General features: G+C 43.3%; 1 protein-coding gene across 4 annotated transcripts in view; it reads right to left on the reverse strand.

The window, feature by feature from the left end:
* Nucleotides 1-23,567, reverse strand: part of chd9 (chromodomain helicase DNA binding protein 9) — a 64,807-nt gene that overhangs the window by 21,895 nt on the left and 19,345 nt on the right. For 3 of the 4 annotated variants that reach the window (XM_079167354.1, XM_079167352.1, XM_079167353.1), the window contains exons 3-12: nt 19,392-19,795; nt 8,472-8,574; nt 6,068-6,214; nt 5,157-5,225; nt 4,910-4,965; nt 4,028-4,145; nt 3,612-3,698; nt 3,210-3,347; nt 2,269-2,390; nt 311-554 (exon numbers count right to left, since the gene is read on the reverse strand). In XM_079167354.1, the coding sequence (XP_079023480.1) occupies nt 311-554; nt 2,269-2,390; nt 3,210-3,347; nt 3,612-3,698; nt 4,028-4,145; nt 4,910-4,965; nt 5,157-5,225; nt 6,068-6,214; nt 8,472-8,574; nt 19,392-19,795 (1,488 nt within the window). Of the gene's footprint in view, nt 1-310; nt 555-2,268; nt 2,391-3,209; nt 3,348-3,611; nt 3,699-4,027; nt 4,146-4,909; nt 4,966-5,156; nt 5,226-6,067; nt 6,215-8,471; nt 8,575-19,391; nt 19,796-21,945; nt 22,128-23,567 lie in introns of those variants that run through there. The other variant, XM_079167355.1, reaches the window with a different exon arrangement.

The raw sequence follows: 23,567 nt of genomic DNA on the forward strand, positions 1-23,567 counted from the left end.
AGAAATGTCGGTCTACTAGCAGGGCTTTAGACTTTCAATCTTGGCAACTTTTTACACCTACTTTAAATTGATATAGTGAATGAGAATGATATATAGAATATCTCTCTATATATAGTGTATGTGCTGCAATACAACTGTGTAATAGGTCCTGTGGTAATTTAGTTGTGGGCCCACAATGTATGTATTTATGCCACCAATATATTTTATCTTTTTCTAACTTGTATTTGTACTTATGCAATACAAGCATTAACACCCCGATCATAAACATGTACTGTAAAAATAAAAGGCAAACCCATCTCTGTCCATTTACCTGTGCATCCCTGAAATACATCTCATATTGTTGGAGCATCTGCCTGCTGACCATGCTGCCGTGGTAGACGATGACATTGAGATTGGTCCAAGTATGGAACTCGCGCTCCCAGTTGGCAATAGTGGAGAGCGGAGCAATGATGAGGAATGGCCCTTTAATGCCCACACGAAGGATCTCCTCTAGGAATGTGATGGACTGGATGGTCTTTCCGAGGCCCATCTCGTCTGCCAGGATGCAGTTCCGTCTGACAGGTGGAAATAAGAGTTAGAAGAGGAAGAAGTGGAGACACAATCGGTGACACCTGTGTGAAAACGATATCATATCCCTGGTGTGTACTCCATACATAATGTGTGGATTTGTTTAAGTCAGAGTATGTTGCTGAATGAGATGTTATCTCTCCACAGCATGTATTCAGCGGGATCATTGCTGGTGCTTGTACTGTTTCAAAGTAAACAAAAGAAATGTGTAGTGGGATAAAAAAAAAGTGGGTGGCGAAGATAAAGGAAAAACAAGGAAAATGCAAAAATCCCATGATACTAAGAGAATAAACTGCAAACAAGGGAGGAGAAAACGACATCATCAGCAGTAATAACAGCCCCGAAGAGATGAGACAACATAATGGCAAATGCAACTGCCTCTGCTGCGTGGTGCACTCCAGCAAACCATTTATTCAGCTGTCCAGTGGGTGGGGGTATTATGTCTTGATGCTAATTGCAACGTGCAGATATTCCCACTGGCCTCTTAAGCAGCGCTCTACTCTTGATGAATCTCTCTGCGTAGGCATACACAAACTCCTGCATGCTCACACAGAAAGCCATTTCCCTGGGTTAATGCAAACCGACCGACACTTCATACTCCAGATGTAATGTGCAGCACTTCTTTTGTGATTGTGGGTGAAGAAAAGCAATTGTTGTTGCAGCAATGTGCACCTTGACAGGAAATCTGACTCTCCTTGCAGGCCCAACCATATAATGTGAATACAGCCAAATCACAGCATGGTGCACACAACAGGACATTGTGTTATTATTCATTATCTTGAAATACACAATACCCCACGTAAGAATTAATAAATATACTGTAGTTTTTAATATCGGCATAGGATTACTGAGAGTTTACAAGCAAACAAAAAAGAGTTGCCATTTTGCTTGAGGTGTGAAGTATATCCTAAATCTACTATTTGTCTTTCCATTTGAAAAGTGTGCGGAAGTTGTGTTTAGAGTTGCAAATGGTCGGGTACATTTCCAAGTCAAGCTCGGGACTTTTGGGAATTTTTGCGCAATTTCAATATGACAATCTGATGTGAGGTACCAGGTCTAATGGTATGTTTTGGTTAAAAAGCTCCATTCTACTGAATTGTAACACATTATGTTCAGCAGTGCACTCTTCCATCAGATCATTTGCCAGAATTCCATAAAATAGCAATTCAGTAATATTATTACAACCCTCTCCCATCAGTGTATTCTCCCACACTGTCTGAGCAAGAGCATTACATGTTTGATTATATTACTGGAGTGACTATATTTCATATATCGTTTTATGATATTTCAGTAAAGCAGCAGATAGTAAAGCAAAGTTCGTTTTATAACTTTGTTAACATCTTCTGCTAGTTTTTGCTAGCTAGCTGTTACCATGAGGGATGTAGCATGATTTCGCACTAATTGAGGAGTTGTATTTAGTCTTCTTCCATTCATTCTTTCCTGTAACAAATATAATTATAAATTAATTCACTTTAATGCCTAAGTTTGCCGGGTTGAATTTCAAAGTACCTTTGCCTGTTAGTGAAAGCTAAATAACTCAAATGGCAAATGTCGGTTTACGATATGGCAAAAGGTTTGCTTCTATCTCAGCCTGAGCAGATAACCCCTATATTTCTATGTTATTCCTGTTAATTCCTGTAAATTCCGTGCAGCGCTAACAGGCTGTAGGTGTGTGCATGTATGCATATACAAGAAACTGACCTGTTGTACCAGTTGAAGAGGAGCCAGTTGACCCCTTCTAGCTGGTAGTCCCTGAGGCTGTTGCCATTCATGTATTCCCTCGAATGTTCCCTCTTCTTCCACAGATTGGCTGGGGGCCGATCCTGAGTGACAGATTGTAAATGTAGAGTTAAAATGAGCGTTTTGAAATCGATTCCTCATTTACATTTTAGATGTCGAATGAACGCAGTGATAGACAAGGGGCAATCTTAGGAGAAGTGACAGCACTCAATGGGTTGCTTCATCTCTGATGTGTTTTAACAGTAAGGCAAAGAGGGAAACATAGCAAGCGGTGGTGTGGTAGTGACTCCGGTTTTATTGTATATGCATGGCCGCAAGCACTTATGCATTTGTTTCAATACTGGGAAGCAGTGAGACTCTTTCTAGTGGACAAGGAGGTGACTATGACAAGAGTAAATATAACTTTAAAAACAATCCTGAAGGGACTGTTGAATTAGAGCTTATCCAAGACAGTACAAAACACATGACTGTGTGAAGTCTGGTTACAATACTATACTATAAATACAACCATGTGTTTTGCTTCATGGGGCACAGTCTATGATTTGCAGCTAAAAACATGGTACTTTTTTTTTTTACCATCCCCTTTTTTAGCTTTAATCTTAACTAGTGAATATCTTTACAGCAGAAACATCATTCACTGCTCTTGAAGTGACTGACAGCAGGTGTTTCTGAGTCTCCTCTGTTTGTTCATATCTCTGTGTGAGTGTGGTCTTTTGGCTTATGATGCACATTAAACTCACAATACACGTGTTTGGTTGGTGCAACAAATCTGCATAGTCAATTAGATTAAAAAAAATTCCCTTATTAGCACTTCAAAATACCAGCAACAAAATAAAAATAAAAATAAAAATGTATACATGTATTCAGTCTGAGAACGATAGAGTAAGGAATGTATAGCTTACCACCCTGCGAGAGTCTGGCTTGACTGCCTGCAGCTGCTCAAACTCTTCAATCTTGCTCTGTTCGACGTCATCCTTTAGCTCCCAGGTGCTGTCCTCATAAGGCAGAGAGCACCACTTCACCAGGTAGTACACCACCTCCTGCAGCAGCCGGAGGAGAATTAGCGCTGCAAAAGACTAGAGCGAGGCCAAGCTCTGCTTTTATAATATTAACAAAAGGCTGCGAGGAAGCCCGTTAGGATGGCCTTGGGCCCTTCTGAGATACAAAGACATCACTAGAGTGGAGAATATAATAAAAAAGAAAAACCCCACAAAAAAACTTAAAAAGAGTAAAGCATGTAGACACAAATACACACACATGTTCCTCACAGATATGATTAACAAACCGAAGAGGATTCACTTTACCTCTCCCGTGTCTTTGTCCTCACAATACGACACCTCCAGCACTCTGTCTACCTCTACATAGTCCGGGTTAAAGGGGTCCTCTTCCATCTGAGAGAGACACAAAGAAAGACAAGAGGGAAAGAAAGAGAGAATAAACCTAAATGCCCACTCACCATCTGGAATCTGAGACAAGTATCACTACTGCATCGAGTGAGCGAGTTAAGAGATTCAAATATATGCACACAGATGTGTCTGCCCACACAGACAAAACACAAAAAGTTAATTAAACATCCACACACACACACACATATTCATATCCATGTACAATAAACACATGCCTGCTCACAACAAATGCCAAAATATGATTGTTCACATAATAAAGACAGTACACACTACACAGAATGTCCACAGACAGAAACACAGCCACACAGCCTTACATCTGCAAAGAAGAGCGCCCTCTGTGCTTGTTTCATCTTGAAACGTTTGATCTTCTGCTGAATCCTCTTGTCCTTCACCAGCTGCTGCTCTGTGGCCCACTCACAGTGTAGGTAGGAGCTGATACCCGCACACACACACGCACACGCAAACACACACACACACACACACACACACACACACACACACACACACACACACACACACACACACACACACACACATTCAGGCTAAGGTGAGAAACCCTGAAAAACACCCTCTAAACAGCATCTGGGGCAACCGCTGAGGCCAGCAGGTGTGATCACAGACCGCAGATGTGGTCACAGGGCTTTTTACTGAAATGCTTTTTAGAAAGTCGCTGATCTCCTCCATTATGTTTGGTATATCAAATTTCTTGTGTGACATTCATTTTTCAATCCTTTTCATCATTTGGAAGAAAACTTAATGAATGTAATCTGGCTGATGACAGATTATCCGTCAGGTGAAAAGAAATGATTTCTCTGGGAGGCCGTGGTGGTAAACCCAATGTTCGATAGACTTTTTAATAATGCTCCCGAGTTCACAGGAGAGAAATGTAATCACTGTTGCAGCATTTACATGGCAATACTGAAAGATGCCTGAGATGCTTGTGTACTCATGTAAGCACATAGTTCGTATTCAGCATCCTTTAGCAATGCCTTCAGTTTAGTTTAATTCTTAAAAATGTGTGTTATAATTTAGGAAGTGCAACTGGAATGGTATCTATGAACAGATCACACACTTACTTATACAGGGATTATTATACAAGTATAAAACACAATAGTATTTTTGAATATTTCTGTTATTGTTCATGGGGATATTCATAAAGACAGTTGCTAATTCAAACAAACTGCAAGTGAACTTACTAGTTTTTGTATTTGACAAAAAACTCCTCTCCTTCGACCACCACTCCTGGAGAGACCTGTAGAGAGGTTTAAAATAAGAGAACAATATACAATTACAGACCAACTTCCATCTCTTCTTTCACTTGGCCAATAGCTGTATTATGCCATTTCATGAAGTCAATTTAGATTGATAAAATATACAAATAAAGATCTCGATATCCAACAAAATCACTAAAAAGCAGTGAAAGAAAGGGCAGAAAATCCCTACCTCCTTCTTGACGATACGAGAAGACATGATTTTGTCAACAACCGCAGCATCCTCTTCACTGGGATTCTCCTACAAATCCAGCGGACATGAAACAGTTAATGTCAAGTGTTACTTCATAGTTCCCCCGAGCAGAAATGATTTGCATAAGCCTCAGGACACACACACACCACAGTGTGCAATAATAACAATGCAAATAAAAACTGCACCGTCTGCACACAGTTGTGCTCTTCCTGAGGTGTCTACTCTTTTCCCCCCCGTTATTTTTGTTCCTTATCTGAATAGAAGACCTATGGTTAGAGGCTGTCATGAGTCGGACGGATTGTGAACCCCTTTGGCATATTTGTTGACTGACTTGAGGGGATAGAGTTCGCTACTCCGGCATGGCAACTCAAAAAGTATCACTGATTTAGACGAGGAAAAGCAGGGTGGAACCTTTGGACAATATATTTGTAGAAACGTGTTTTTCAGCAGAGCCATCGTCACATTAATCCCATCCGGATTTCACAACATTTTTAAATGGGCACTGAATCTGCGTCGTCCTTCTTCTGTTTGTACAGGCCTACTGCAGGGGTCCTGGTTTGTACGTCACAATGTGTTGCTGAAGAGAACAAGCTGTGCTGTGCTGCACTGCACTGAGCATGTTGTGCTGTTGCTCTTCCACAAACTGTGTTCTTGTTTTTCCCGGTATACAAGTAAGTTCTTTTCAACAATATTTAGTGCATCATTGCCAGAAACACATTATTTGCATGGATTGTTTGTTAGCCAACAAATACTTTAAATACAATTAATGATTTATCAGCAATGGAAGTAATGCGTCTCTCTCTGCACTCTATTTTTCATGTTTTCTCAAAAATGAATACATTTAAACTCTTCTTCTAAGCAACTGGGATGTTGTAGGCAGAACTACTTACGACAAAGAGTTGAACAGCAGGCTGTTTGGATGCTGCAGAGTTGGCTTTCTTGGTCTTGACAATAACCTTAACCTCGTCATCCGACAACCTGGCCTCCAGCTCTTCGGCGTATTTCTTTCTCTTCACCTGCCGATTGGATCGCCTCTTCTAGGAACGCCAAGGAGGAAAAAAAACACATTTACAATATATTCAACTGATCTTGATCAGCTACTTCATACATCAATATCACCACTGAAAAATAAACTTTATCTTTTATCAGTAATCTGACACGTGAAGGTGGGTTTGATCTGGACTGAGCAGATGTTCACACCGCTAGAACAAATGATTATCTTGCACATGTACAGTACACTCATGCTTACTGGCCATTTACGAGACGATATTCTCCGTGTGTGCTTGTTAACTAGTATGGTCTTACAGTATATCATAAAAAGCATCAATATCACTATTATATATGTGTATACCAATGAAGTCACATTGATGCTCCGCGGTAAACCACACTGAAAAACCACACAGTACCACACTGTTCCCTCAATCATGAGTCATGACTTATTTATTAACAAGCCTCTGAGTTTGCAACAATGGCCAGACATCGTGGTTACTACGGATACAACATTTACTCACGCAGGTTTTTAGATCTCCGACTGTCCCTGTGACATTGTTGATGCAATCTATAATTTTGATTCAACAGAGAACTCTAGCTATTCATATATGTATTCAATTTAAATGAAACAAGGAACATTATGCACTGAAGAACCCCACACACAAAACAAGAGCGCTTTAAAATCCAGCTTCTTTCTAATTCTTCTCGTCCTTTATAATTATCATATGCGTGGGCTGCTGTATCCTGCATCAATACATGAGCCCCTCCTGATGGTAATATGTAGTTAATTAGGAATAAATGCCACTGAGCCAAAGCTAATTAAGTGTGGAGCATAACATCCCCGTGGCGATATACCCTCATATCCCCAAACCCAAGCTGACCAGAAGCTGCAGAGTCAAACCTGCCACGACTAGAGTACTGAACCCCTGAGGTGGCCATGCTTTTTCTTTCCTAGCTGTCAGCCACGGTACTTTGACTTCTTCCACAGGATCATCCTAAATGAGTCATCAGCCTGTATTCATCGAGGCCATGGGCGGCGTTTAATGAGAGTAATTATATCATAGGCAATAGTCCGGATAGGAGGCAAAAAGGAAAGACTGAGGAGGTGGTGGGGCGGAGGAGGATACAAAAGTCACGCGCTGTCATCCCCACTCATTCAGACATGTCACTCTTAACATAGCAGATATCTATTGTGACCAAAGGTTAAAAAAAAGAAGGCGGCTGCACGGTAGCGAGAGAGGCCCGGGTTCGATCCCAGGCTGGGCGGCCCTTCTGTGTGGGGTTTGCATGTTATCACCATAGCGGTGCGGGTTCTCTCTGGCTCCCTCCAAAGACATGCACCGTAGGTTACTTGATGACTCTAAATTGCCCGTAGGTGTGAGGGTGAATGGCTGTCTGTCTCTGTGTGTCAGCCCTGCGATGACGGATGGATGGAAAATATACCTACCTAAACGGTTATATTGATCAGATCACATAGCCAGCGTACATTTCAGAGCCCCCCTCCCCCTGGTACTTTGTTTGTACCTTGAAAAATCTCAACCTTAGGTGAGCAACTACTATTTTTCCACAGCGGTACCTTGTGTTTAGTGGAAAATAGAATCTGGATATTAAATAAAAAACTATGTGATCACTTGATTTAGCTAAGTGTTATGTTATCAAACAAACATGACATCCCTGGAGGATTGTAATTTCACTGGCTGCTGTGGCAACTGAGTTTCCTTTTAAAAGAAAATGTAGTTAAATTTAGGTGTGTGCCCGTCAGGGTGCTGTTGTTGGTGCTTTGACCTAGATAATGCCGAGTTGATGATGTCTCCATCATAGCTCCGTCATCAGCACAGATAAGCGAGTGTACTTGAGATAGCCCCGCCCCACTGCATGACCCCCACGTGACCCACAGAGTCAATCCACCAAGGCTCAAGCCCAATCTGTGAAGCCTTCCTCTGGGCTCGGCAGCCGTGTCAACAGCCAGACCGAAGACACCACTTCACGTGATGCCTTGTACCGCGATGGAAAAATATCAGGAATTTCCATACGTTGTCTTTTAGCAGAGATGTGACAACACATGTATCAACGTCATAACCCTCATCTGAATAAGGTGGGGAAGTAAAACAGTCAAATGAAGACAATTCACTGAAGAGAGTTGTCTCACAGTTTAGGATTGATATTGTAATATGATTAAGTGGGATGAAATACACAAGCATTCTCAAGCATTACAGCCCCGGTTACTATTGTATGTATATATACATATATATGTCAGTTTGTGAGTGTGTGTGTGTGTGTGTGTGTGTAAATGCTGGATCTTACGGAGTCATCTTTAGCAGCGTGTCGAGTGGGGGGGTCATCATCGGACTCCTCTGAAGACTCCGGCTTCCGCTTCTTCTTCTTCCCAATCTTGATCACAATTTTCCTGTGGGGAGAAAAAGCACACCATGAATACGTCTGATGAGATGATATCAGAAGTATTGAAACCACGTTCATACATTAATGTTAAATGTTGTTAATGGGAGTATTTTGTCATGACAATGCTCAGAGATCATCTGCACAGGCAGTCTTTAGGTGTTTGATCCGTGTAATGAAACCAATTCCCAGTATAATTAAAATCTAGCTACATTTAACACGCGTTCAAGAATCTCACAAATGGCGGCAGTGTTCATATCAACATTTCATCAATTAATCTGACAATGGTAAAAATATCTTCAACTGCTTGGGCGAAGGACCGTCTATCATGGATTATAAGTGTCGACATACAGACGTTAAAAAGAGAGCATGGCAGACAAACCAATAAGCAGCACGTTGAAGGTTGAATAACATTTATTTAATTTCATTGCAGGCTGCACGTGCATAGCCCCCTGCAGGTTTGCACCAGTAAGCAAGATGGAGTGAAAGAAAAGAATTCATAGATTTGCATCTGCAGCACTGCAGTCCATAAACAATACATGCAGCAGTAGCCTATATTCTTTAAGAATCTCTCACTGCACGGCTGTCAGCATGCAATTTTAGACCCTGACATACATACACTAACGGCTAAGGGAAAAGCGCACACATTGGCCTGAAGGGCTTTCTGCCAGAAAGTAGGTTTGTTGTATTAACCTCAGAATATTTCTGGCAGAAAGGAAAACTTCTCCCGTGTGCGGTACCAGCTGAAGTATGGTAGGAAATGCTTACATGTATTAACATCCTCACAACGGCAGCTGCCGCCCGAGTTTATGGAGAAAGGAATTCAGTGCTCCCACCTAGTCCACGGATTCAATATCATTTGATCATAATTAGGCAAATATGTTCCCCTTTAAGCTAAAATTGCTAGTTTGTGAGTGTTGCAATTCTCAGCATGGCCTAATGTACAATCGTAGTACCGAGACAGAGTGCTGGGATGTGATAATATCAGGAGCCCAGATAGCAGCAGATTGCACAATGAATAGAGAAAGCTTCTACTATTTGCCAGAGCTTCATTCTCAACGCTCTCTTACACACAGTCGCATATTATTTCTGTGACCTTTCCCCATACATCCTCTCACCACATATGCACACGCTTCCTATCTTGCGCCTCTCCACATGTAATATCTCTTGGAAGCCACAGGCGCCAAAACTCGGGCTTGGTGTGATGGGGGGGGGGGGGTAAAAACACTGCTATCACACTGACACGCAACGGAATCTTCACTCTCTCACTCTCAAACACGGTTTCATAAACATTACACAGCCACAAAACCTCACTTCGAAGGCAAACACGCTCTGTGCTCCACACACTGAAAATCTGTTGCATGAGCAGGTATGTCTCTCGTGAGAAGGACGTCCCAGTAGGGCTCGTTCATACGCTATTACATCAGGGACTCGTATCGAGTGTGAACAAAAGATTCCCACGCTTGCCAACATCTTCAATTGTTAGCAAACATTCATTCTGTTGGACAGCAAGTCAGTTCTTTGGACACCAAGTGGCCCCACTAGACAGGAGGCGGTCCTGTAAGGAACAGGAAGCCAACCTGTTAAGACAGCATATCAGATTGTTCAACAAGTCAACCATTTAAAAGAAACACTTCCTTTTTCTTTTGATTCCATGTATTTAGATGTAGTGGCAGCATGTCCACAGACTTCCTAATTATGTCTCTGATAGTGCTGCTTGCATCATGGTTTAGCCTCCATCATAGACCGTCACCATCCGGTGACATCTGCACATGTCAAAGAAAGTGTGTGAAGATACTGAAGTAATCACCACATTAACACAACAGACATCCACTAAACTGCATTTTGAGTAATACAGAACAATGAGATGTGAACAAAACAAATGGAAAATCTTTGTTGTATCCAGCATTTGTTCAACTTTAACATCGCTCGTCAACTAAGCCGAATAAGGTGTCAGTTTGCAAGAGATGGCGACTTTAAGGCAGTTTAAGTTTGCAGTACCTAACCCTGATCTATGTACTTAATGACATAAGTAATCTGTGAGTGACACACACACACACACACACACACACACACACACACACACACACACACACACACACACACACACACACACACACACACACACACACACACACACACACACACACACACACACACACACACACACACGCCGTCCCTGCCTCCTCGAGATGATATTACATTTCACAAATCCTCTTGACAATGACACTTTATGGTTGCCATGCAACATGCCCTTGGGAGTGCATTTGGCAATGTGGGCGGCAATGTTCATGGTGATGTCACTTCCTGTGAAAAACACCACCAGCACACATCCAGACACTATGAATGGTTATGAAATGTGCCAAGTCAGAGTGACACAATGACAAAATAAATAACCAGCTGTGCCACCTAGAAGAATTGGAGAGAAAAAAAAAAAAGCAGCGTTGTTCATCGTCCACCCCATCAAAGCTGACTGAGATACGGGCCGAGCAGAACACCAGCGTCACATCACCTCAGCAGCTAAAAGCATCTCTCCGATCCCCATATGGAAAACCTCAACTGTGAAACGAGATACTGGAGGGCTGTGAAGTCATCGTTTGATTGATGTACAATGTACATGTACTGTACAGTATGTGAGCCAGGGCTGCAATTAATGCTTATATCCATTTTCAGATTAATCCGACGATTATTTTCTTGATTAATCAATTATGTGTTTGGTCCATAAAAAGTGAGAAAACGGTGAAATGTTTCTCAAAGCCCAAGATGACATCCTCAAAAGTCTGGTTTTCTCCACAATTAAACATTTTCAGTTTATGGTCACAGAGTAAACAAAACAGAAAATAATGATATTAAAAAGCTGGAGACAGAATTTGAATTTTTCTTGAAACATTACTCAGATTACAGATTATCCAATTAGTTTCAATCAATTAATGGCTGCAGCTCTTCTGTGCATGGCAGAGCTTAATATGATGAAATGTATATATTCCACACACACACACACACACACACACACACACACACACACACACACGTCACACCACACATCTTAGTGGTTACAGCCTGTTCAACCCTGCTGTGGCGGATACACAGGACCACCCAGGGGTTTACTAGCACAAATGCTAATGCACACGCTCCCTTCGCCCAGATAGCCTCGCCACGAGGTGAAATATATTTTCTCAAATGACAGGAAGGACTTTTGAATTAACATCTTACGTAGAAAAAGAGGCCTGAAAGCAGTCAGTTCTCCTCTTCGGGGTCAGAGTCAAGTCTCCTTGATGTGAAGAACTGGCTATAGAGCTTTTGCACAAGCAGTTAAAATTCCATAGAAACCCTACCGGCTAACCTTGAATTATAAGAGAAGGATCGCTATGTGACGGTTAAGAAGGCTAACACTCTGACAAGCTTAAGAAATGTAATCGAGAACTTAACATAATAACCAGAGTTGGCGTTACAATATTTCATATATTGTAGAATGCTGACATGATATGACATGATATGAAGCTCGAGTCTGATTTATTTATAAGTCTATTTGCAGAAGGGGTCTCCTCTTACAATGCTACCCTCTGGCAAAGTAGTAGAGAACCGGTCCTAACCATGCAGTTAAGACGGAACTCGTGGTCAACCAAATGAACACATGAAACCTCACTCTCAGTCTATAACTATAACTGTCAAGAGTGAGTTTAAAAGCTATGTTCACATATCTAAGTACAGTATACACCCAAGGCTGATTCTGGAGCGACACATTCAAGGCCTCAAATGTTGAGTGTGATCTTCCGTGCACAACAGTGTGGAGCATATTCAACCTGGTCTTCTCAACAGGCTGGATATTTGATGCAAGCCTGCTTTGAAAACTGGTTGTGGTACTTCAAGGCACATTCAGGGAGCTTTGCGACAAACTGCATCGTTTCTTTTGTAAAAAGAACAACAATACAAAAAGAATAGAATTGTTACCAGCCGAGCATTTGTTGTTAGAGAAAGCAACGCAGAGACAGTGTTAGAATAAACATGGTATAAAAACCTTCATTTAGAATGTAAAAATGGTTTGAAATATACAGTTTAGTTAACTGCTTAGTATTTGCATAATTAAAATGTAAACCTTTACGAAAAAGGCTGTCTATAGTTGTCTTTTGTGATAATTACTTTAGGAAGCAATGAAATTTCTTCTCTCTAATTAAAACAGTAAACGACACAAGGAGATGGTGACAGCACGCATGTGTGGGAAGCTGCCCTTGATTTATGTTTAGTCATTTTGATACCAAAAATGAAACGAGCATTTCACTTTGAAATCCATTTTATATTCTATTTTAATATTTCACATGCCACTATTTGAATTATTTTCTCAGTAAAACTGTCTTGACACAGACACAAATCACTGTCAATCATGGAGGTCTTTAGTCCATGAGCAGTCCATCCTATTCAGCACCACCTGGTTTCATAAACATGCACTTCCACCTGGATGGTGCTGGCTGCCCTTAATACGCGTTTACTGGTGGAGAGGAAATGGATTTATTTGCCTCCCCACCAGGATTTAAAGAGGCCGTCCTCCAGACATAATCTTGCATCTCTAATTAGACTACAGCTGCCCCCGATCTGACATTACAGAGCGATCCCCAGTGATGGGCTACAGCTAGCTTCTCCCTCAGAGTGATGGGCTAGTTGCTGTCGGGGGCTTGCTTTGCTCCCATACTATTGTGCCAAATAACCTCCATGCCTCGTCCCCCCAGTGTTGTCCTGCCCTACTTGGCATGCCGCCACTGGGAGTGTGTGTGTGTGAGGATTTCAATTTTAATATAATCAAGCTATGATAGTGCTATGCAGACCAAGACTACAACGTGGCAGCATCTCAGAGATCGTCCTCGCCTTTAAGTGCGTCTACCTCAGAAATTCTGATTGTGTGTGTGACAGAGAATTCTTTTAAAACTGCTGTTAAGGGCGGTGTGTGTGTGTGTGTGTGTGTGTGTGTGTGTGTGTGTGTGTGTGTGTGTGTGTGTGTGTGTGTCTGTTTCTCATCCTGAGGGGCTTATTGAGACAGTAGTGCTGGTCCTCAACAGGAAATCCCCCCTTCTTATGAATGGAGGGCTATAATTTCAGTGCGTTAGAGCACACAACTGGAAGCAGTAGTAACAGCACCATCAAGCCTCTCAAAAGACAAATACTGTATCAGCACAGTGCACATGGACACACAGGGGATTTCTGCTTTAATCAGCAAACATTATAAAAAATGCGCAAACGCTCTCACACACACGCGCACCAACAAGAACGTGTATACTTATAACGACATTCAACTCAAGGACTAACAACACAGACCCACAACATGTTTGTATATCACACACACAAGCACACATGAACATGCACACATATGCACCCTGCGAGGGATTACCCGGAAAACACTCAATTAAAAAAAACAGCTTTCTCTCTTGTAAATGAAAAAGTGAAGGAAAAAGAGATTAGACGGCTAGCAGGCAAGCTGTGAAATATGAACGGCTATATGCTGCTGCATATACGCTACACTTAAACCTCCATTTTCTATCATGTAATTGATCTCACAAGCACCATTTTGTTTGATATGTCCTTGCTATCCTGCTGCTTTGTTGTATCAGCATATTTAGAACATGCCCGCTCACAGGAAACGTATGCACGGCTTTGAGCAAGCTGGAAGAACCAAATTTATATTAGGAAAAAAAAATGCAAAGAAGGAGGGGGGAGGGAGAAACAAAAAAGGGAATGAGCGGCAAAGTGCTTTCATCTGATGATTATAGGAGCTTATTTTTCAGCAGGTAGGCTGCCTGGAGAAGCAAATTCCAGCACGGACAGAGCTGTGATCATTCAAGCCTGGCCTGTTAAATAACCCTGGCCTCACCCGAGGGTAGATTTAGTAAATAGGTTGATGCACATATGTGACTATTACAGGAGGCCACAAATCTAAAATCTACCAGTGCCTTTGTTTGAATTAAAAAATAAAATAAAATGCTGAAATGCACAGCAGTATCTCTACTGAAAATGAATCTCTCCTCGGTTAGACACAGAGATGCAGACCCTCCCAAAAAGCTGAGGTGATATTTGCAATAAACCTTTACTACCATAGATACATGCGCAGCATGATACATTTCAGTCTCTCTCTCTCTCTCAATGAAAAGAGGCCATTAAATATTAAATGGGAGAGTCAAATGACACATGGAAAACCCACTTAACTCTTATTCTTAAGATGCAATACAAACAGAGCCACACCACCTGTGCTTCTTTAACTATGTGAAAATGTCTGCTTTTATGTATAAAAGAATAGAACCACTTTTGAAACAAATACTGTAAATGAGTGAAATTCTTTAACAGATTAGTGATTCTCCGGGGTTTTGTCCCCATCTGACAGCAAAGCACAGGAGCTCCTATGTTTTGATTCGTTTTAAGGCTTTTGGATCTTACAGTCCATGTTGAAGCTTTGATAAAAAAAAAAAAGGTTCAGCCCAGATTAAATGAGAGAGAATGTTAATAACAAAAAATAAATCCCATTTAGAGCAGTTTCAATTCCACAGTAGCTGACTTTTATTAGTTATCCGTTGAGACTTTGGTAATGGAAACTTCTGCCGTGGTTGTATTTTCCTAAAACACCCTCCGATCAAAAGCCTACTTGATGTTAAAGCACTTCAATAGACACATTTCTCTTGGATATGTGTCATGTTGCTCGTCCACCTGCCACGGCGGCTGGTGCATCCATATTTCAATCAGCTGCTTTCATTTATGTTTCTCATCAGTCAGACTGATTTTCCATGTGATGATATGACCCCCCCCTCCCCCCCTCCGCTAGAGTCAACTAGAAAAGTAATCCAGAAGGCATTTACTAGCAATTAAATGGAATTGAGAATTCTAGCAGAAACTCAGGTAGTAATGACAGTAGTCTCAGAGAAACTGACTCTTACAGTTAGGGTGACGGTCTAATATCAGTCCCCATTCCCTGCTTAAAGAAGAGTCACACACACACACACACACACACACACACACACACACACTGCACACCAACTACACACACGACCCGTTACCTGAAGCTTTCTGAACACAGAGCGGAGGCTGAAGTAATGACTTTAGCAGGAGGTCAGTACGTTCTGCAGCCATGATGCATTAATATTTCATGGGGAGATCCTGGGTGGTGCATGCATACGATCAGGGCTCTCCTCCAGTATGAATCTCTCAAAACAACTACCCTCCAACGTCGCTGTGTATAGACGCACATCCCGACCTCACCTGTGCAGATGAGCAAACATCTGGCCTCACTAGAATTTGGTGGTTCAAACCAAATACAGACGGGTACAAGGCAGTCCCAAAAGAGTACGTGCACTGAAAGCACGCCATGGGTCCCAGACGTCAGTACTGAAGTTAGAGGGCTTTGACAGGTACAGAGAACAAGAAGTCAGAGGAAGAGTTTGAAACATAAAACTTTGCAGCACACTCACAGCGACTCTTGTAAAAAACCTTTACAAATTCACAGAACATGTTCCATTTTAGACTGGAGTGATCTACCGCAACGCTGTTACTTGTTACACCCATTAACACTAGTGTTGTGTTATGGCCTGACTGTTTGTCCCACTAGGCTGGCAAGCTTCCTCCCGTCTGCCTTGTATCTTATATCGGCTTTCATTTTACTGATGTTACAAACTTTACATCTGCCTACTTTGTTCGACTAAAGCCCAAAAAGCTAGTGCTGTAGAAACGAAGAAGTATAATCAAGTCATCTGTCTTTATGTTTTAGTTCTCTTGTTTACATTACAGTGACTGATCACTCTCTGTCTTCTCATGATTCAAGTGGACCTGGATGCGTTCTCGTCCTTTAAAGGCAGAATGAGTATTCTCAGTTGCGGCTTTTAAACACAACATTGAAAGTAGGCACCTCCTCCCCGGCTCAACGAGGGTTGAGATGCTCGCCAGCGGTTGAAAGCCAACCCAAGATTCCAAGAAGATAAAAGTTCATCTTGGACGTGCGCTTACGATCTGGCACCTGGTAGCTACGTTTTCATAGAGATTGACACTCGCAACCGTCGCAAACAGCAAAATGAAAAGAAAAGAGACAATACAGGCGGCGAGCTAGGTGTCTGCAGATACAGACACACATGTCTAGTGGGTCATAGGTGATGATTGACAGGGAATATTTTTGTACGAGTCTATACATTGTTTTTTAGAAAAATCCTACTCATCGTGCCTTTAAGGAATGCAATACAAGTAAGTTTATCTAACAAAAGGGGGAAAGGACATTCCAGTCCTGTAAGTGTATTTTTCCCACATCAAGAGTCAAATGTATGTTTATTACCGAGGCCTCAAGCTTCATCATTAAGGGCAGCTCTTTAGAAAAGCTCTACTACGAGCATTTACCAGCTATGAATCTTTACACCTCGGAAAAAATATTCACACACTCCCACAAGCCTCTTCTCATATACAGAGTTATACGTCAGTGCCACATTTGCACCAAGGACCCATACGTCTGAACTACTTTTCTCAATTAAAAGAAAGGGAGAGGGCCACAGAGTCGGTGCTTCAACTGTGAACGATCAGTGCAGCCACATCCTAAAGGACTTTGAAAAGACTCTGCATCACACATATGTAACCACTGACTGTGAAGTCACAGCATCAGAGAATTCAGACAAACTACAGGGTCACATTCAGAGGTGTCCCTGTTCATTTTGTCAAACTCAAGCAGAACTGTTCCGAGGCTCAGACAAGATAATGTGCATACCTGCCCTGTTCTCTGGAGGTAGCTTTAAAAGCCTTGTAAAGTGGTCTTAACCACTACGTGGGAGGCCTATTATATATTACTAGCTATAACTGAGTATATAACAATCAACACTCTGAAAGTACAGCATAAATGGCAAACGTTTAAATGCTTTGGATTTTATTAAACTCAAAAGAGCTTAACAAAATCCAGCATTGTAGCATTAATACTAACACCACAGGACAGAAAACATTTGACTGTTGTGAAACTCTAACAAATTAGAACAACGCTATCAGACATGTATAAAAGGTCGTGCGTGTATAAAAGATTCTGTGAGATTATAAACTAGTCTGTCATCTGACCAGAAGCAGAGGAAGAAATAAGAATAGGAATTTGACATTTCAAAATGGCTGAAAAGCATGACGTAATGAACGCTATATAAAAAGGTTGAGACAATATTTGGCTCCATAAGCAGGTTATGCTGCATGCACCCTAATCTGATGCTTTTCCTGCATGTAGGCCAAGTATGGTCACACGTAATAGAAATGGGTTACACAGCTCGTTACCTTGTAACAACAAGGGGCGTTATCAGAAACACATTTGAATGACAGAATGCAGTGGTCAGCTGCCCTTTAAGACTGCATTTGATTAAAAGCTGAGCTTCGTCTGCATGACTGCAAGGTGGTAAGGCAGGTAAAAAAGGATTTGGGTGTGCAGAGTTAAGCTACCTGAACTCGAGAGTGTTTTGTCTCAAAGTTAAATGACATGATCAAACAGAGCTTTCACTTTATGATCAAAACTGAGCGTGTTCAGTTGTGCCACCAGAGCAACAAATAGCTAAGAGGTCCGAGTCACTGTCAGCAACACTCGGCATGTACAGCCAACTGAAGCTGAAAAGATGGAACCGTATCACTAGGACCGATTCCTCCATCATCTCACCATCTTCGTAAACATCAGCGCTGCCACAACTTTCTCATCATCACACATGCCACGCAAAACCCATTGTCTGCAACAGCTTTTCCCCCTCCGCCTAGCTCATCTAATTATTAATCATCAGAGCTGCCAGCCAGATATCATTGTTGACCATTGTCAGTCACTTTCAGCAGCGCAATTTGACATTACCGTGTCCAAACATTCCCCCCCTTTTTTCCTTCAGCTTGCTGCCTCCCCTCACATCTGCACCAGCTGATATTTCAATAGCTTGTGCTGGGTGTGGCTTGTAGCTACACTCTGCTTATAGCAGTTAAACAGGGGGATGGGAGGCAGATCACGGTATCTATACATCAGCGCTACTTTCCTGAATATACTCGGCAGCACCGTCTCACATGTAAATGCAGCCTTTGTTTGCTCCTCCCATGCCTATGCTGGTGACTGAGCCCGGTTTATTGTTATGGCGTGCTGTAAATTCTGTTGAACTTTGAGCTTCCATCTTGGCAAACACAGGCAGAAAAATGCACGCTAGTAAAACCAGGTACCAGCAAAAAACAGCCGGTACACAAGCAGGTTGAATCAGTACAAGATAGGCAATAACAGCACAGGCAGCAGGTGTGAGTGATCAATCCAAATATAGTGAAATGTATGCATCGTTTAATACGAGCATCCTCGTAACAATGTGATTTAATTACGAAGCAACATTGCTTAGATTCTCAGCTCAACCCCAACAGGCTCCAACTTGTGCTCTGAAAGAGATTGATTTTACATTAATAGTGTAGTTCAAATGTTATTTATGGTGCCATCAATAGATGATGTGGAGAGAGATGGCTTAGCGATTCAGCAGCTTGCCAGATATAAGTGAACAGCAGCAAATTTGGCCTCTTAAGATAAACATTTAAAAAGACCAACGTCATACCGTCTTATGTCACCAAAAATCTCAAATGTCCCCTCATGTCTTTAGAATCAGGTTTTGTTTTGTTAGTATTTTCCCCCTAAAATCAGAGCAAGCGTTGCGTTTACCTACTGCTGTGGAATGTGTCACTTGTTCATTCAGGCTCATCCACTGCTGCAGTGGTTTAAGCTGTGTAAAAGGGGAATTCTACAAATGCTTTGGGTAGGACCTGATCATCCCTCTACTGACAGGACTAATTTAACAAGTGATGGTGCATTTCAGCGCATTGACGGCTGTGTCTACATACCCGATCTTTGCCTTCCTATTGGGTTTGGAGGAGGGTACAATACAGGCCTTCCTACAGGCCTTCTCTTTCAGCCGTGCCTTGCCTCTTCCTTTGCGCTCGCGGTTACGGTGCTTGTGCTGCGAGGAAGAGCTGGGGAAACTCTCGGGACTCATCACTCTGGGGATGTTCTTTTCCCCGCGCTGCCGGGCCTTTGCAATAGCCTCCGATATTATCCTATTGGCCTTTTCCTGCTTGTCCAGTGTCGCTGCCTCCATCTGTTGATGTGCCCTCCGTGGCGTCCTCTTCTCCGATGAGGAGCTGGATGAGGATGAAGACGATGAGGAAGAGGAGGACGATGAGCTGCTCTTCACTGGGGGACTGAGGACCCGTACCTGGCTACCGGGACCATTAGCGTTCTTTCGAGGCTGAGGAAAGAGGGAGAGAAATAAAAAAAGGTTTTTAGAATTATGATCATCTATGAGGCAAATATTACAGGCATGATGTCATCTATTGTGGATGACACAAACCCAAACGCCGAGCTATATGTGCTATAGAAGGAACGAGTTGCACTGCTTTGAAGCAGGGCTGAGTGACTGAAGCTGATGTAGCACAAAGACAAGGTTTAGCAAAGTCTCTCACGAAAAAGACCAATCAGCTGCTACGAGTGCTAATTGTTATGCATTTCTCCACATATAGAGGTACCAAATAAGTCAAGTCAATATTGGTTACATAGCCCAGTATCACAAATAATATATTTGCCTCATAAAGTAAACATGTCTTAATATTTTGTAACATACAACAAGTAATGATAGTAGAATAAAAGCCGTAAATAATGAGGTTGCTCTTTATGGCTGATGTGTATGAATGAATGAATGAGGCCGTTATAGAGTCACGCAGCTCAGCTAATAGGTGAGGAATACAAGCAAACCTTTACAGAAAGTGGTGCAACTATCGCTCATTGAGAAAAACAACTGTTTCGACTGTGTGAACCTCAGACAGCAGAGCTCGTCGATGGCCCCATCTCATGTGCTGGGTGTAAGGGGGGGGTTGGACCCGTCTCGCTCTACATGATGCTCACTTCCAACTCCCAGCCTTCAATGTAACTCTACCAGCACACCTTCAGCACGAGATGGGCCAGTGCTTCCCCCAAAGAATTCAGTCAGATCAGGTTGGCGGAGAAAACGTGCGAGATGAAAACTCTCTCCGAGCCCGATACAAATGAAATTGTGTTCGGTGGAGTATGCTATTGAAAAAGGTAGCGTAAACACTGGCTCAGTGTGGCACGTTACAGTGATCCTTACAGACATAAATGATCCAGCCTGGCTTATGCATGATAATATGTGAATAATGGATGGTGTGACTGCAGTTATGCCTATATAAGCGCCTTGTGGTGGGGGCCTTGAGCCCAGCGGAGAGGAAACCCATAAATGGATGACCTAATCTAAAAATGTGCGTATGTCTACATGGCCCAGGCGCGGCCCGGTTGCTTTCTTTTCTTTTTTCTCACTGCTAGCTAAATAAAGAGAATTAGCTTGAACCTCGGCAACAAAGTGGGGGGAGGGAGTTGAATAACTAGCGTTTCATTTGGAAGGAAGGGGGGAAAAATACACACACACACACACACACACACACACACACACACACACACACACACACACACACACACACACACACACACACACACACACACACACACACACACACACACACACACACACACACACACAAGAGCTGCATTATGATTTTCACGTGTGCAACGCTGCCGAGGCTATTAGGAAGAAATTTACTGGATCATGCTGGAATGTTCTCATTCAAGTTTATGGTAAAAAAAAAAAAAAAGAAAAGAGGGGGGAGGGGTTGAAAGTAATACTCAAGAGCAGAAGAACATGAGGGCACGTGAAAGAAGCAGCAAGAGGAAGAAAATATAGGAAAACAGGCTTCCATCAGAGAGACGGAGAGAGAGAGAAAAGATAAAATGCACCAAAACTGGGAGCACTGCAGCTCTGTAATACATCTATAAATAACTGAAATTACAGCCTGCCAGCACTGCAGTGATTTCAATCTCTCTAGCAGCACGTAGTCCCGTGAAATCGGCGGGGACCATTACAGCCCATGAAAAAAGCTAGAGTAAGCTCCATTTGGGCCGGCCAGCTTTACCTCGCTCTCACCCCCCCTCACTTCCACATGTAGTGTGCTCTCTGGTGAGTGACAGGTTCAACTCATGGAGGACACGCACACACATGCATGCAGACACACACACACACACACACACACACACATCACACACTGTACACAAACTACAGCAGCTCGGAGAGAGGGTGGGAAAGAGACTTATGGAATGAATAGAAAGTGGGGGTGGGGAACAGACAGCACGGTAAACCCAGTGTGCCTTGATAAGGTCTAGCACAGTAAAGCAAATGAGTATGGAGGGGAGAAAAATAAAGCAGCAATGAGTTCAAGATGGCGGCAGTGCAGCATGAGCCAGTAGCAGAGGAGGTTGTTCAGTTCCTGCCGGCCCCTCCTCCTCCTCCCCCTCGTCCCTCCTCCCTCCCAGCTCTCAGAGCAGCTCACTTACCCTTCCTCTTGGCCTCTTCACTGTAGACATGGTTGGGTTTTTTTCTTCCTCTTTCCTCCCCCTCTCCAACCGGCTGACAAAAGCCTTGCCCTTTCGCCGGGTTTTTACTCTCTCCGTTGCTCGCTCACGCTTTCTCTCACAAACACACACTCTTCCCCTTTCAACAGTCGTTTTTCTCTCACTCTTCCTTGAGCTGCGAGTCCCCCCCCTCCCCTCCCTCTCTCCTAGTTTGCCTCCCCTCCTCCTCCCCGGTCAGCTCTTCTTCTCCTCAGGCAGTGCGAGAGCTCTGGAGCTGTTCGTCTCCTCCTCCCCCAGCGGGCAGGGCTCAAGAGGAGCGCATGGGAGCTCTCTCTCTCTCGCTCTCTCTCTCTCTCTCTCTCTCTCACCCTCACCCTCGTTTGTCTCTTCACAGGGTGATGAGGGAGCAGCGCTGTGGGCGGTAGAGGAGGTGCGTGGCAGTCCAGGAAGCTCTCATTCTGCTGCTGCGTGCTGCTTCGCCGTCGTCCGGCTTCACCCAAGTCTCCCTCGCTCTCTCTCCGTGCGTGTGTGTCAGAGTTGCCTTCCCCTGGCTCCTCTCTCCTCCCCTCTCATTGATTCCTCTTTCCGCCTGCCTTTCGTACGCGCTCTCTATGCCTCCCTGAGCCTCTCTGAGCCCTTGTCCCTCTTATTTCTCGTTCTGTCTTGCTCTTTCCGCTTTGCCGTTTCCCTTTTTGCGCCTCTCGTGTCCTTCACCGGCCAGGATAAGGTAGGTTACTCCTTTTATTACACACAAAAGGGCTTTTGTGTCAGCTTGCTTGCTTGTTTGGCCGGTTGTTTTTTCCTCCTTCTTTCCCCCCCACTTGTCTTTTTCCTCGTTCTCCCTCGCTGCCCTCACCTCTCCCTGGCTGGGGCGTGTATGGTGGGCTCGAGACTCTGGCAGGCAGAGCGGCGGAAAATGAAAGCACAAAGCAGCAAAATGCATCAGCATGAATATTAGAGATGTCGTTAAAACCCAGACTCGTTTTTCTCTCCCTCTCTCTCTCACTCGCTCTCTCACTCACACGCTCCCTCTCTCTCTTTGTAAGGAAGTAGGCCAGCAGATGGTGCTAGCAGTTATTACATTAACTTTCACAACTTAACCCCCAAAGTACTGGATTTCGCCCACACCACAGATTGTCAACATTGTGGCTTTTTTAGTCCCCATGTAAGTTACTGCCAATGACACGCTGATTTATTTATGGAACAGCATACAGAAACTCTAGATCAGGGGTGTCAAACTCATTGTTGCTCTGGGGCCGCATCGGCATCATGGTTGCCCCCAAAGGGCCGGCTGTCGGCGGGGGGGGGGGGGGGGGGGGGGGGGGGGGGGGGGGGGGGGGGGGGGGGGGGGGGTGCTGCTGCCACATACGCTGGTGGAGGTGTGTGCGCGCGGATCGGGGAGGAGCTCCGCCGTGCGCGATTTCCATTTTTTTTTTGCTGGTAGATTCGCGGGCCACATAAAATGACGTGGCGGGCCGGATCCGGCCCGCGGGCCGTATGTTTGACACCCCTGCTCTAGATGAACAAACAGAAGGAACAAATTCCCCCAAAGGATGGAAATGCATTCTTAATACAGACTGCACACACAAATGCAACCATTAAGA

This window comes from Pholis gunnellus, assembly GCF_910591455.1.
Source record: "Pholis gunnellus genome assembly, chromosome: 1".
Taxonomy (NCBI): Eukaryota; Metazoa; Chordata; class Actinopteri; order Perciformes; family Pholidae; genus Pholis; species Pholis gunnellus.